This window comes from Marmota monax, unplaced genomic scaffold (assembly GCF_021218885.2).
Source record: "Marmota monax isolate L192 unplaced genomic scaffold, Marmota_monax_Labrador192_F-V1.1 WCK01_AAM20220418_F8-fsc00056, whole genome shotgun sequence".
Taxonomy (NCBI): Eukaryota; Metazoa; Chordata; class Mammalia; order Rodentia; family Sciuridae; genus Marmota; species Marmota monax.
Window position 1 is genome coordinate 9,057,272 of NW_026695212.1, and position 16,701 is coordinate 9,073,972.

Here is a 16,701-nt window from a genome sequence, read left to right on the forward strand (position 1 = left end):
ACTGCCAGCCAAAGATATTGATGCTGCAAACTAAATTTAGTATTTGATTTAGTTTTTGGAAGAGAAGTTGTTTTGCAATTTTGGTCAATTAATTATAATCGAATTTGGTAAATACTTTGTTGAGTTGCAGATCTTTCTAACATAATGTGAGAATGTATCTTCCTCTCCTCTCCTCTCCTTGATTTGACATATCTGTATTTTCTCTTCTTAGGCATGGGTAAGAAAGAGTTAATTGTATAATTAACTTTTATGTTATGATTGAGTATGACTTTCTTTTTTTCCTCTATTGAATATAAATATTCATTTTGGTATACTGAGTAAACCATTTATTTTTCTGGCGATATGAAAGGGACACAAACTCTCTTATCTGTAAAATGGGATTGGAACTAATGTGTTTTAGAACTGAAAAAGCACTTTAGCAACCAGCTGGTGGCCAACACCTTCATTTTATAAATGAGAATGTTGGAGACCCAAAGAGGTTAAGTGATTTGTTTAATATCACCCAGCTTGGCTAGTGGCAGAGCAGGACTAAAATCCAACTCCCAGGCTGCTGTGCTCTCTACTGCTTCCACAAAATACATATTTCTTATTCACAGAATTGATATGAGGATTAGGGACCACATCTGTGAAAAATAGATTTAGCCTTTGGAAAGAAAGATGCTGGATAGCTTTATGAAAGCTTTATGAAAACTAATCTCATTTTAACCTTTTCTGTACAATTGTTAGTTTTGTTCAGTTTTATGTTTCTCGCTTTAGGCTTTTTTTTGGGGGGGCCAAGGACTAGATAATTTATGATGCTTGCTTTAAAAATCAATATTAGTATCCGGATTGTGTACATGAATTACTTTAGCTGAGTTTTGAAGCTAAGAGCAGTTGTGAACGGTCTTCTAGAATGATGACTGCTTATGTACACGAGTTTTCTATCCTTGGTTTGCATATTGGAAATAAGGACAGTTGATTAAAAATAAAAAGCAGTCCAAGTTATATATATATTTTTCCCAGTCTGTTAATACTTCCAAAGCTTGATACAACATATCTTTAATACACCATGAATTTTCTCTTCTGGGGAACCACTGTATCCTGCTTCTTTCAGCATAGCCAGGGACCCATTATACTAATCCACCATACCTTCATATCTCTAGCAAGCATATGTAAGCGATAACTTTGAATATTTATTTGATGCAAGGTGTGTAAATCTTCCCTATATCATCTTGTAAACTTGAGAAAATTGTGACTTGTTCGACTTGGTTACTTCGATTGTTTCAGTTGGTTTCTTTCAGGCAGAGCAAGCTTTGATATATGAACAAGAATACTGTTTAATTTTTTTTTCTTTTTTCCCCCCATGTTTTTTGATGCATCATCTCTGTACATAATGGTGGGATTTGTTGTTACACTTTTGCACATGCTTACAATATAACAATAGATTTAGGCCAATGTCATTCCCCAGGGTTTTCCCCTTCCCTGCTTTCCCTGCCCTCTTGTCCATTTTCCTACTGTTTAATTTTTGTAGTATCTAAAGTGATTTGTGTAGATTCATATTTTCAGGGAAGATATAATTCGAGTACCAAAAGACTAAAGTCACTTTTATATATATTTCTAATTAGGTACGGTTGTACGCAAGACCTGATGCGATCAGAAGAGGATCCGGGGACTATGCTCTCCATATTACAAAGAGACTAATAGAATTTTATGAAGACTACTTTAAAGTGCCCTATTCCTTGCCAAAACTAGGTAAGAATTTTCTTGGTTATTTTATGGGACAGGCTCTTTGAAGGTAGAATTTCTTTAAAGACATCCAGGAGCATGAAAATTCAGAGGTTTATATTTTTTAGAGATGATAAGCATAAAAAATAATTTCTTTGGAAGAGGTAGAATAAGATTTTATGTTTCTGGAGTCTTGCCAGTAAGTGCTCATGGGAACTAAGAAAGGCATTATGTTAAATTTAGGATTCCAAAAGATGATTTGTTGAGTATGCCCCGTGGAGAGGTGCTTGCCAACATCACATTTAATCACCACAACTACTATGGAGGTAGGTAGGGCCAGGACATTGTCCATATAAGGGAATTGGGACCCAGGAGTGTTTCCATTCATCGAGAGAACTAGTGAGTTAAGGAGCTGGGATTTCAGACTAGGTCTTGATTATTCCCAGAACTATTCAATATTTTACATGAAGAAGGAACTCATGGGCAGGATGCCGTGCCAAATTCTCGGTCGTCAGATCTTAATTAGTTATCCTTTAGATTGTTTTTGTTTGTTCGTACTCCTACCACACAGTTACAGTAAATAGAATAAAAAAGAAAAGAAAAACTTGGTAGTAATGGAAATCGTGTTCTCTGCAAACTTAGTTGCATTTCTTCCTTTTACAAAGGAAATGTGTTCAATACTTGTTGGTCAAATGAATAAATGAATTAAGTTGTTACCCTAATTCAAATGGTGTGCTTTTGCCAAGGAGTGAGCCCTGATATTAGAAAGGGTATGTATATGTACTAGAAGTATTGAAGTTACTTTTTCTTCTCAGAAAACCTGATTTGGGATATTACATCAAACAGTCCTTTGTCCCCACCCCTCCATCCTTTTTCTTCCCAAGAGCATTTTTGATCAGAATCCACATAAAAGATATTTCTCATTGTAAAGAATAAAGTGTTTACTTGATCAAAAGTGTTAGTTTGAACCACAGGTTCTCCTCCCTGGAGAACTGGGCCTGTTTCATTAAGTACCTGCCTGCTGGGTAGCTTTATTGGTCTTACAATGAGTAGTTAGTTCAGAAAGCAGATAGAATGGTTGATATTGTTATCTATGGGTATGGCATACAATTTTAATGAGTTGTATTACAAAATTCTAAGGTCTTTTTTGAAATTCCAGCTCCTAGAATCAATAGGTACATTTTTTAAAAAAAATTTCAAATAGGATCTGTATTTTGTTTTGTTCTATTTTCTTTTTCTGTTTTCCTTTTTACATCTTCCTCCCTGTTAGTATCTTTTTTTGCACTGAAACCTCCCTGGTAGTCACCCAAGGCAGAAAGGAATACCTGACCTCATTTGCATGGGAGGTGACACTGTTATCTACTCCAGGTAAAACTGGCTGGGAACTGCTCAGCTTGACTCTAATGTAAAATTCACGAGTGCTTATGTTGCAAGTTCAGCAAGAGAAATAAAATGTGGATCTTTCTCTGTCTCCTTCAGACCAGTAATTAGCAGAAGAACTCAATTTATAACTTCGGGGGGTTCCATGTAACTGTCAGCTTGCAGCAGGAAGCATTTCTGTTCCTTTGCTTCATTCACAGCTGTGCCATGCAGCCTTTCATCTGTAGAAAAGAGCTTTGTTCACCCTTATTGTTACGTGTTAAGCTACCTTATGGTGTATATAATTGAATGATTTGACTTACTCCCAGCATACGGCTTTATGTATCCAGGGGAGTTACCAAAGCCCATGGTGCTTTGTAAAATTTAAAGTTCCACTTATTTTATTTTATTTTATTTTTTTTTTAATTTTTTATTGTGGGTTGTTCAAAACATTACAAATTTCTTGACATATCATATTCCACACTTTGATTCTAGTGGGTTATGAACTCCCACCTTCACCCCATACACAGATTGCAGATTCACATCAGTTACACATCCATTGATTTACAAATTGCCATACTAGTGTCTGTTGTGCTCCGCTGCCTTTCCCATCATCCACCCTCCCCCCTCCCCACCTCTCCCCTCCCCTCCCCTCCTCTCTCTCTACCCCCTCCACTGTATAACCCTGAGGGTCTCCTTCCATTACCGTGCAATTTACCTTCTCTCTCCCTTTCCCTCCCACCTCTCATCCCTGTTAAATGTTAATCTTCTTCTCCTGTTCTTCGTCCCTACTCTGTTCTTAGTTACTTTCCTTATATCAAAGAAGACATTTGGCATTTGTTTTTTAGGGATTGGCTAGCTTCACTTAGCATAATCTGCTCTAATGCCATCCATTTCCCTGTAAATTCTATGATTTTGTCATTTTTTAATGCAGAGTAATACTCCATTGTGTATAAATGCCACATTTTTTTTATCCATTCGTCTATTGAAGGGCATCTAGGTTGGTTCCACAGTCTTGCTATTGTGAACTGTGCTGCTATGAACATCGATGTAGCAGTGTCCCTGTAGCATGCTCTTTTTAGGTCTTTAGGGAATAGACCAAGAAGGGGAATAGCTGGGTCAAATGGTGGCTCCATTCCCAGCTTTCCAAGAAATCTCCATACTGCTTTCCAAATTGGCTGCACCAATCTGCAGTCCCACCAGCAATGTACAAGTGTACCCTTTTCCCCACATCCTCGCCAGCACTTGTTGTTGTTTGACTTCCTAATGGCTGCCAATCTTACTGGAGTGAGATGGTATCTTAGGGTGGTTTTGATTTGCATTTCTCTGACAGCTAGAGATGTTGAGCATTTTTTCATGTACTTGTTGATTGACTGTATGTCCTTCTCTGTGAAGTGTCTGTTCAGGTCCTTGGCCCATTTGTTGATTGGGTTGTTTGTTCTCTTATTGTCTAATTTTTTGAGTTCTTTGTATACTCTGGATATTAGGGCTCTATCTGAAGTGTGAGGAGTAAAGATTTGTTCCCAGGATGTAGGCTCCCTATTTACCTCTCTTATTGTTTCTTTTGCTGAGAAAAAACTTCTTAGTTTGAGTAAGTCCCATTTGTTGATTCTAGTTATTAACTTTTGTGCTATGGGTGTCCTATTGAGGAATTTGGAGCCCGACCCCACCGACTGTAGATCGTAGCCAACTTTTTCTTCTATCAGACGGCGCGTCTCTGATTTGATATCAAGTTCCTTGATCCATTTTGGATTCACTTTTGTGCATGGCGAGAGAAAGGGATTCAGTTTCATTTTGTTGCATATGGATTTCCAGTTTTCCCAGCACCATTTGTTGAAGATGCTATCCTTCCTCCATTGCATGCTTTTAGCCCCTTTATCAAATATAAGATAGTTGTAGTTTTGTGGATTGGTTTCTGTGTCCTCTATTCTGTACCATTGGTCCACACGCCTGTTTTGGTACCAGTACCATGCTGTTTTTGTTACTATTGCTCTGTAGTATAGTTTGAAGTCTGGTATCGCTATACCGCCTGATTCACACTTCTTGCTTAGCATTGTTTTTGCTATTCTGGGTCTTTTATTTTTCCATATGAATTTCATGATTGCTTTCTCTATTTCTACAAGAAATGCCATTGGGATTTTGATTGGCATTGCATTAAACCTATAGAGAACTTTTGGTAATATCGCCATTTTGATGATGTTAGTTCTGCCTATCCATGAACAGGGTATATTTTTCCATCTTCTAAGATCTTCTTCTATTTCTCTCTTTAGGGTTCTGTAGTTTTCATTGTATAAGTCTTTCACCTCTTTTGTTAGGTTGATTCCCAAGTATTTTATTTTTTTTGAAGATATTTTGAATGGAGTGGTTGTCCTCATTTCCATTTCAGAGGATTTGTCACTGATATACAGGAATGCCTTTGATTTATGCGTGTTGATTTTAAATCCTGCCACTTTGCTGAATTCATTTATTAGCTCTAATAGTTTCTTTGAAGAGCCTTTTGGGTCTGCTAGATATAGAATCATATCATCTGCAAATAGTGATAATTTAATTTCTTCTTTTCCTATTTTGATGCCTTTAATTTCTTTCGTCTGTCTAATTGCTCTGGCCAGTGTTTCGAGAACTATGTTGAAGAGAAGTGGAGAGAGAGGGCATCCCTGTCTTGTTCCAGATTTTAGAGGGAATGCCTTCAGTTTTTCTCCATTCAGAATAATGCTAGCCTGAGGCTTAGCATAGATTGCTTTTACAATATTGAGGTATGTTCCTGTTATCCCTAGTTTTTCTAGAGTTTTGAACATAAAGGGATGCTGTACTTTGTCAAATGCTTTTTCCGCATCTATCGAGATGATCATATGGTTCTTATTTTTAAGTCTATTGATGTGGTGAATAACATTTATTGATTTCCGTATATTGAACCAGCCTTGCATCCCAGGGATGAATCCTACTTGATCATGGTGTACAATTTTTTTTATATGTTTTTGTATCCGATTCGCCAGAATTTTATTGAGGATTTTTGCATCTAGGTTCATTAGAGATATTGGTCTGTAGTTTTCTTTCTTTGAAGTGTCTTTGTCTGGTTTAGGTATCAGGGTGATGTTGGCCTCATAGAATGAATTTGGAAGTTCTCCCTCCTTTTCTATTTCCTGAAGTAGCTTGAAAAGTATTGGTATTAGTTCTTCTTTAAAGGTTTTGTAAAATTCTGCTGTATACCCATCGGGACCTGGGCTTTTCTTAGTTGGTAGTCTTTTGATGGTTTCTTCTATCTCCTCAATTGATATTGGTCTGTTTAGGTTTTCTATATCCTCCTGACTCAATCTGGGCAGATCATATGACTTAAGAAATTTATCTATGCCTTCACTATCTTCTAATTTATTGGAGTATAAGGATTCAAAATAGTTTTTGATTATCTTCTGTATTTCTGAATTGTCTGTTGTGATATTGCCTTTTTCATCCCGTATGCTAGTAATTTGAGTTCTCTCTCTTCTTCTCTTCACTAGCATCGCTAAGGGTCTGTCGATTTTGTTTATTTTTTCAAAGAACCAACTTTTAGTTTTGTCAATTTTTTCAATTGTTTCTTTTGTTTCGATTTCATTAATTTCAGCTCTGATTTTAATTATTTCTTGCCTTCTACTTCTTTTGCTGTTGTTTTGCTCTTCTTTTTCAAGGATTTTGAGATGAAGTATGAGATCATTTATTTGTTGGTTTTTTCTTTTTTTAAGGAATGAACTCCAAGCAATGAATTTTCCTCTTAGAACTGCTTTCAATGTGTCCCATAGATTCCGATATGTTGTGTCTGTGTTTTCATTTATCTCTAAGAATTTTTTAATTTCCTCCTTGATGTCTTCTATAACCCATTGATCATTCAGTAACCTATTGTTCATTCTCCAATTGATGTATGCTTTTTCCTTCCTTCTTTTATCGTTGATTTTCAGTTTCATTCCATTATGATCAGATAAGATGCATGGTAATATCTCTACTCCTTTATATTGTCTAAGAGTTGCCCTGTGACATAATATATGATCTATTTTTGAGAAGGATCCATGTGCTGCTGAGAAAAAAGTGTAACTGCTTGATGTTGGGTGGTATACTCTATATATGTCAATTAGGTCTAGGTTATTAATAGTGTTATTGAGTTCTATAGTTTCCTTATTCAACTTTTGTTTGGAAGATCTGTCCAGTGGCGAGAGAGGTGTGTTGAAGTCTCCCATGATTATGGTGTGGTGGTGTATTAGAGTCTTGAACTTGAGAAGAGTTTGTTTGACGAACATAGCTGCACCATTGTTTGGGGCATAAATATTTATGATTGTTATGTCTTGTTGGTGTATGGTTCCCTTAAGCAGTATGTAGTGTCCCTCTTTATCTCTTTTGATTAACTTTGGCTTGAAATCTATTTTATTTGATATGAGTATGGACACGCCTGCTTGTTTCCGAAGTCCATATGAGTGATATGATTTTTCCCAACCTTTCACCTTCAGCCTATGTATGTCTTTTCCTATCAAATGCGTCTCCTGTAGGCAGCATATTGTTGGGTCTTGTTTTGTGATCCATTCTACTAGCCTGTGTCTCTTAATTGGTGAGTTTAAGCCATTAACATTTAGGGTTATTATTGAGATATGGGTTGTTCTTCCAGCCATATTTGTTTATTTCTGTTACTAAACATTGTTTGTTTTCCTCTTTGATTGTTCCCCCCCCCCCTTTACTGTCCTACCTCCCACTGTTGGTTTTCATTGTTATTTTCCATTTCCTCTTCCTGTAATACTTTGGCTAGGATGTTTTGAAGAGATGGTTTTCTAGCTGCGAATTCTTTAAACTTTTGTTTATCGTGGAAGGTTTTAATTTCATTCTCCATCCTGAAGCTTAATTTCGCTGGATACACAATTCTTGGTTGGAACCCATTATCTTTCAGTGTTTGAAATATGTTATTCCAGGATCTTCTAGCTTTCAGAGTCTGTGTTGAAAGATCAGCTGTTATCCTGATTGGCTTGCCCCTAAATGTAATCTGCTTCCTTTCTCTTGTAGCTTTTAAAATTCTCTCCTTATTCTGTATGTTGGGCATCTTCATTATAATGTGTCTAGGTGTGGATCTCTTATGATTTTGCACATTCGGCGTCCTGTAGGCTTCTAGGGTTTGGGATTCTGTCTCATTCTTCAAGTCTGGGAAGTTTTCTTGTATTATTTCATTGAATAGACTGCTCATTCCTTTGGTTTGGAGCTCTGTACCTTCCTGTATCCCAATGACTCTTAAGTTTGGTCTCTTAATGTTATCCCATATTTCTTGGATGTTCTGCTCATGGTTTCTTAACAGTCTTGCTGAGCTGTCTATGTTCTTTTCCAGTTGAAATACTTTGTCTTCATTGTCTGATGTTCTATCTTCTAAGTGTTCTACTCTGTTGGTAGTATTCTCCATTGAGTTTTTAAGTTGGTTTATTGCTTCCTGCATTTCTAGGATTTCTGATTGCTTGTTTTTTATAACCTCTATCTCCCTGTATAGTTGATCCTTTGCTTCCTGGATTTGTTTGCGTAATTCGTTGTCGAAGTGATCTTTCATTGTCTGATTTTGCTGTTTAATGTCTTCCTTGATACTCCAGATCATCTGAAGCATGTATATCCTGAATTCTTTATCTGACATTCCATCTGCTGCAGCTGTTACCTCTTCTAAAGTTGCGTTGACCTGCATTGCTTGTGGTCCTTTCTTTCCTTGTCTTTTCATACTGCTTGCGTATCTTTCCTGCAGGTGCGGGCGGCGGCTCTGCTCTCTCCTTATTCCAATTGGGGTGTCGTGGCTACCACGCCGGCAGGTCACTGGGCCTGTTCTGGGAGCTGGTGGCGGCTCTGTTCTGCCCCTACTCCAATTGGGGTGACGTGTCTGTCGTACCAGCAGGCCACTGGGCCTGTCCTGCTGGTCGGTCGCAGATCTGCCCACCTTTCGGGCACGAGTGGAGGCTCTGCTTTGCCCCTACTCCAATTGGGGTGTCGTGACTACCCCGCCTGCAGGATGCTGGGTCTGTTCCTGGCAAGGGAGGTGACTCTGCTCTGTCACTACTCCAATTAGGGTGGTGTTTGTACCCCGCCGGCAGGCTCCTGGGCCTGATCCGCCGGTCTGTTGTAGGTCTGCCTACCTTGAAGGCGCGGGCGGCGGATCTGCCCTGCCCCTCCTACCACGCCTGCGGACCCCTGGGCCTGATCTGCAGGTTGATCACTGGTCTGCTCACCCTGCGGGCACGGGTGGCGGTTCCGCTCCACCCCCACTCCAATTGGGGTCACGTGACCACCACACCGGCAGGGCCTGATCCGGGCGTGGGATAAGGATCTGCTCTGCCCCTACTCGAGTTGGGGTGACGTGTGTACCATACTGGCAGGCCACTGGGCCTGACCCGCCAGGCTGTCACAGGTCTGTTTACCTTGCAAGCGCGAAGGGCGGCTCTGCCCTGCCCCTCCTACCACGCCCATGTACTACTGGGTCGTGGGTCTGCCCACCTGGCGGGTGTGGGTGGCGGCTCCGCTCCGCCCCCTCTCCAATTGGGGTCACGCGGTCACCACGCTGGCGAGCCGCTGGGCCTGCTCCGGGGGCTGGCGGCGGCCCGGCTCCTTCCCTCTGGCTCGAGGACAAATTGAGGAGACTCGGGTGACTGAGCCTCACCCCCCTTACCAGGAGACCAACTGCTTATGTCACCGCTGGTATTGATGAAGATCTCTCCTCCACCGCTTTCTGCTGACATCAGATCTCTGCCATGTTGGTATCCTATGCGAATGGCAGCATTTCGTTCCCCTTGCCAGGCAACCCAAGCAATGGGTGAGTCCTGACCTGCCCTCAGCAGGACCCGGACCGAGACACAGTTTCCGCGGGCTCCTAGCCCCGGTCCAGGGAAGTTCCGGGAGCCGGAACTCGGCCGCTCCGTGCTCGGTGTAAGCTCCTATAAGTGTAGGCTCCAAGAAGCAGCCCCCGCGGGCTCAGTTCCGGGAGCCGGAATTCGGCCGCTTAGTGTTTGGTGTATGCTCTGATAGGAGCAGGGTCCAAGAAGCAGCCTCCGCGGGCTCCGCAGCCCTGAGCCAGGGCGGTTCCGGGACGGTTCCGGGAGCCGGAACTCGGCCGCTCTGTGCTCGGTGTAAGCTCCTATAAGTGTAAGCTCCAAGAAGCAGTCCCCGCGGGCTCAGTTCCGGGAGCTGGAATTCGGCTTCTTGGTGTTTCGTGTTTGCTCTGACATTAGCAGGGTCCAAGAAGCAGCCTCCGCAGGCTCCGCAGCCCGGAGCCATGGCGGTTCCGGGACGGTTCCGGGAGCCGGGACTCGGCCGCCCCGCGCTCCGTGTTCACTCCGATAAGATCAGATTTTAAGAAGCCCCCAGGCGCTGAACCCTAGCAATCTGTCTGCAAGCCGCAGGCGAATTGCAGCCTGAAATTACCTGTTCTATGGCTGAATGAGCTGCGGTCAGTCAAAAACAGGTGTGGTGACGTCAGTTTACCAACATGGTGGCTGCTGGCCTCCTCTGTGGTCTGACCGGTGTGGAGAACCGAGATGGACCGCTTCCTTCCCCGTCTCGAACCCAGAATTCAGCCCTGAGTGCGGTGCTTGCGCGTCTGGCAGAAACTGCAGCGCTGTAACCCTGCGTCCACTTATTTTATATATCTATAGATGTTTAGATCCATATATTAATGGACTCATAAGTGTGCCTTCTAAATACCTCCTATGAAAGATTCTGTAAGCACAGAAACATTTTGAGAAATTCTTATTTTCCATTGTACATTATGAATTCTATTCTAAGTGAATTCGATGGAAACCTACTCAAGTCTTTGTTAACGATGCCCATAAATGTGTCCTAAATATTACCTGAGGCTGCATTGACCCTTCTCCCCTTCTTGCCTTCCCTCATTTATTCTGTAAACATTTAGTAAGTGCCTGCCACAGGCAATTTTCTATGCCATGCAGATACAACAATTAATAAGGTAGTAGATTCCTCCTTCCTGGAGCTTCCATTCTATCAGGTAGAGACAGACACTGAAGCAATAGTAGTATGTAAGGAATGTGGAGATAAGAACCACTAAAAATAAAGTCACAATGGAAGATGAGGAAGTGTGTTGCATAGTTGGTGCAGGGAAGGCACTGAGTGTTTCACATGGGCAATCATAGAGGGCTTCATTGCAAAGTTTTTTGAATAAACAACTCCAGGCAATGAAGTAGAAAATCCTGTGGAAATAATGGGACAAGGACTATAGACAGAGGGAACCAAGTGCCTAGACTCTGAAATGAGAGCTTTCCTGGGGGATCTGAGGGACACAAAAGACAAGTGGGACTGTAGCAGAGTGAGTCAGGGTGAGAAGTCCATGCTGAGCTCCAGGCATAATGGCCAGGTGGCAGACTAGGCAGAGCCAGCAGGCAGTGGAAGCATAGTGGCTTTTTCTCTTTTTATTTCATTCAGTTTTTTCTGTTTTGAGCAGATGCATTATATAATCTGGTTTATGTTGTGAAAGGCCATTCTTATAGCTGGGTTGAGAACACACTGCAAGGCAATGGATCTCAGTGGTAGGGCAATTTTGTCCCTCAGGAGCCCTGTCTGGAGCCATTTTTGTTTGACACAGCCTGGGTGTGGGGAGGGTTAGGTATATATTACTAATATTTGGTGGATAGAAGCCAGGGATATTGCTAACCATCATAAAATTCATAGGATGCACAGGATAGCCTTTTAGAACAGGAGTTATCTAGCCCAAACTGTCAATAGTGCTAAGATGGAGAGACCCTGATATAAACTGAGGAGTTAATAGACCAAAATTCAGGGGAATGATGATTGCTGCTTGGACTAGGATGCTAACAGTGAGGTTGTCAGAAGGGATTAAATTCTGGATATATATTAGAAGTAGAAACAATAGAATTTACTGATGAGTAAGATGTTGGATGTAAGAGAAAGAGGGACATCCAAGGTGACTTTGAGGTTTTTGATCTGAGAGCTAAAAGGATGCTATTGCCATTTGCTGAGACAGAAAGATTATGGAAGGGGATAATTTTTGAGACTGTCAAGCCTGTTAAACATTTAGGTGGCACCTTGATGTTTGTATGAAATTCAGGTGAACAATTGAATTTATAAATATGGAGTTTGGATGAGTAATCTGGCTAGAGATATATATTTGCCAGCATATTATGGTATACAAAGCTGTAATACTGGACGGGATTGCAAGACGGCAAGAGGTTAAAAGAGAATATAAGCAAAGAGGTTCTGATCCAGTGTTTTCAGGTTAGAGAGACACTAGGGAAACCAGGCAATTGTGATATGCTGGGCATATAGGGAAGAAAGCATTAAAAATAACAATAAAGAAGTTGTGGTAGTCCAGTTAGATTAGGACTGAGAATTGACCTTCACTGATGTTAGTGGGAGAGTAAATGCTGATGCTTGTTGTTAGGATGGTAATTTATTCTCCTTGTTACATAAAAAATATTTCTGTAACAAAAGCAACCAGTGTACACTGTCTGAGGATTTGTTTTCAAATCTCTAAATTAGGCAATTAAAACTTTTTGTATGAGGTTTTCAGAGATTTTCTGCTTCTTGGTGTTGAATTGTATGAGAGACACAGTCTACTTGATACAGTACAGCCAGCCTTTCCATATCTGTGTGCTTTATTTTCATGAGAACTCTCAGAGGCATGGAGTGCTACTTTACAAGAAGGTTATTGTAGACACATACAGAATTAAGTTAACTTTCTTCTTATTCTCCGAACATATTGACAACAACAATAACTATGTTTGTGTTTATAGAAAGTGAGTTACTCTTAAAGGGCTTCGTACATTCTAATCCATTTAGTCTGTCACAACTTTCTGAAGGAATACCTGTTATTTTCTAATTTTCCAGATGAGAAAATTTAGGGATTCAGTGACTAGGTAATGTGGGCCGATCACACAGCAGGAATTAGTGGGTTTGAAATTCAAACCCATACTGTCTGATTCCAGGATCTTTCGATTCTACTGAAACAGATTCCACAAATTTTGAGAATCCAGAAATTGTATGTAGATCACCTTAATATGGATAATCTGTTGTTAGAAGAATAATGTAAGAGTTATTTCTGTTAATTTCTTACTGGTGTTAAAAAATTAATACATAGTGTGCTCAGTGTCACTTGCCTAGCATGTGTGAGGCCCTGGATTTGACCCTTAGCACCACATTAAATAAACAAACAAACAAACAAACAAATAAAGGCATTCTGTCTATCTACAACTACAAAAATAATTTTAAAAAGTAATACCCAGTCTTTGCAGAAAATTCAGAAAGTTAAAAAGATACGAAGAAGCACATCTTATAATTTGTAATTTCACGAACCTGAAGACGTATTTAAGTGTTGCAAATGTGTTTTCATCATAGATGCTTTATAAGTTAATTAGGTGGCAGATAAAATGATTGATAAAATATTTTGTTACTCTATTTAGATTTCAATTAATTATGGCAAATAGTTTTCAGTTTCCTTTTGCTGCTACTCTGTAATTTGTAAATCAATGTTTTGTAAAGGAGTTTGCTTGATTGCTGCTTTTCGAGACACTGTGCTTTTATGGTGCTTTTGTGAAGAATTCATTACTTACCTGGCACAGAGCTGGGATTGTAGAGGGAGAACAGGTGTTTTGTAACAAGAATTTCTGCCCTCAAGGAGATTGTGCTTTTGTTGAGGAGAGAATACGATATTTATAGGAATGAATGGATTAGAGACTTACACAGTATAGAATGTAATCAAGCACTATAGTTTTATAGGGTAAATATTTAATGCCATGTTAAATTAAGAGCGTGGGATCATTATACAATGCTGTAGGCACAAAATGTACTTAAAGCGAAGTCTTATCTTTACCCGAGTCTTGGCAAAAGAGACAGGGATTTAATTGGAGTTGAAGAAAGGGGAGAAGGGTCATTTTGAGAACTGTGTACAGAGAAAGCTCATATATACTTTGGGCTGTCTGTATCACATGGAAGGGTCAACATTTTGTGTCAAGGAATTGATAAACTATAGGAAAAATTGTTTTATTAGAATTTAAGAATAAGAGACTTGCTTGAATGATTGATTTTTCTTTGGCCATAATCTATATTTTTAGTGTAGTATTGATGACGGTGATGATGATAAGTTACTATTTGCAAATAGTAAGGGTTCTTATCAAACATTTATGTCTGAATGTACTACATATAAATATATTTAAAATATGTTAGTGATACTTTCCTAAATTTTTATGAAATATTTGTATTGACTGCTAAACATTTTATCTTCTATTGTTATTTGTTTTAAATTAGCATTATTATTTTAATTACTATTGATATATTTATTGTTTTTAACTTGAGGTGACAAGTATATAATACTATTTCACATTAATTGTACTTCTCATAGTTGGATTTTTTGAGACTTCTCTTAATGTTTTCTAAGGTATGAGTTTTTTGCCTTGCCTTTTATTTAGTAAATACTGAATGCCAGGTAAATGTTTTATCAGTGGTCTCAAATGACATTGCTTTTTAAAATAAAATCTTTGGGGGCTTTTTATGTAGTTTGATCTAATCTGTATAATGCGAATTCACTCCCCAGGTACTTCCTTTAACCCGAACTCCTGAAAATATCTAATATTACGTTGGAGCTTTTCAATGTGTTAGTTTTTGTGGAAACTAAAGTAAGGATCTCTCTGGGTCTGTGTTACTAGTACCTTCTTCAGGAATAAGACACAGCAGCACTTTCCTTTGGAATAAATTTCTTCAAATGACTATCTTTCCTCCTCTCTTTGGAATTCAATAAATATAGTCTCTCCCTATTTGATGAAGATATTTATTCTTTTAAATTTTTATTTATTTTTTGCCCCGGAAATGAAACCCAGGGGCGCTTAACCACTGAGCCACATCCTCAGCCCTTTTTATGTTTTATTTTGTGACAGGATCTCACTAAGTTGCTTAGGGCTTCACTCAGTTCCTGAGGATGGCCTTGAACTTGTGATCTTCTTGCCTAAGCTTCCAGGATGTTGGGATTACAAGCATGTATCACCATGCACAGCAGATAATTTATTTTTGAAAAGTCCTTCACCTGGTTATTTTCTTATAAACCAAAAGAATAGTTATCATTTCTTTCAATGTAAAATATTTTTATGTATCCCTAACCCCACGGTGGCAAATATTTATGCTAAAAAACACCAAATATAATAAAATAGACACAGTTATTTCAATATTTACAATTATTTTTAACACAATTTAACAAGGCATTTTATTCCTTCATTAATTATTCCATAATATGGCCATTTAGCTGTTCTTGTTAAGCTATTTTGTAGCTATTACATGCTGTATACTTCCAAGACAACACTAGCCAACAAAACATATATATGATACCCATTGTTTATGATATTTAACCACTAATGCAAAAAAGAAAGAAACAGAACATTAACAACAAAAGAAATCAATGAAAACAATGCATGTTAGTAGGAAAGATACATGAGATTATTACGACTATATACAAGCAGACCACAAGTATACCAAGTAGAGAATTTAATGCAACAGAAACCAACTGTAAGACCAAATTAACTAATTAATTCAGCTAACATTTATTGAGTAGTTACTATGTAACATTGTATTCAGCAATGATAATAAGTGATCTCTTTCATGAGATGCTTAAAAACTAGTCCAAGAGAAGTTTTGAAGATTGTTTTGCTAGCTTGAATATATTGCTAATATTTAATTTGCTTACTGCTCTCCTCCCCACTTCTGAGTCTCAGACCTGAACAACTTTTGACTCACTCATGAGCATTTTTCACAAATTCAACCAAGGTGTTAGTTTGATCAGGAAATATTTATAAAGAGGCCTCCGTGCTATTGTTTTATATATTCTGACAGATATATTTGGCTTTTAAGCTAAAAAATAAGTACTTCCAGTGTTTTCATATTTAGTCTGCATAAGCTTTGTGCTTTATGCTCTGCTTTCTGTCCTGTAACTGTGGATGGATTGGCGTTGCTGTGATAACAGACAGATCTTCCTGTGGTGGTCCATCCCCTCACATCTGCTTGATGACATCATTGCAGCAGTTCTCTGCTTTCTCTCCCAAATCTTCAATTTTCCCTCTTTATTGGATCTTTTCCTATCCACATTAGAAATATGATGCTATTTCTCTCACTGGACCACACACATGTATACTCACTCGAGCTACCAAGCCATTTCTCTCCTTCCTTTTACAGCTAAACTGCTTGAAAGGATGGTCTATGTGCACCGACTCCCATTTCTCTCATTCCCTTGTGTCTCGCATGTACTGTACATCAGGCGTTTGTCCTCAACACTATCCTGAAGCTTCCCGAGTTTAATAACTCTTCTGCACTCCTAAACCCAATGGTCAGTTCTCAGTCTTCATCTTGAGCTGTCAGCAGTGTCTGACAGAATTGTTCTCCCCAGCTCCTTGAACACAGTTTTTTGTTTGTCTTTCAGGACAACACATTTTTCTTTATGCTTTTCTCCCTCCTACTCACTGGCCTGTCCTGCTTAGGCCTTTTTATTTTTTTTCTTCTAACTTATCTAGCTGCAACATACTTGGGTACTGCAGGACTTGGGTTTTGAGTCTCTTCTCTTTTTACTTACATTGATGGTGACCTCCTTTGGTGACCTCATCCAGTTTCTGTGGCTGATGCTGGGATTTCTAAATGTACACCTCAGACTTGGTT

The 16,701-nt window shown here is 39.3% G+C and overlaps 1 protein-coding gene across 1 annotated transcript in view; it reads left to right on the forward strand.

The window, feature by feature from the left end:
- Nucleotides 1–16,701, forward strand: part of Trhde (thyrotropin releasing hormone degrading enzyme) — a 384,413-nt gene that overhangs the window by 91,265 nt on the left and 276,447 nt on the right. Inside the window, exon 3 of the mRNA XM_046430713.2 lies at nucleotides 1,605–1,731. Within this exon, the coding sequence (XP_046286669.1) occupies nucleotides 1,605–1,731 (127 nt within the window). The remainder of the gene's footprint in view (nucleotides 1–1,604; nucleotides 1,732–16,701) is intronic.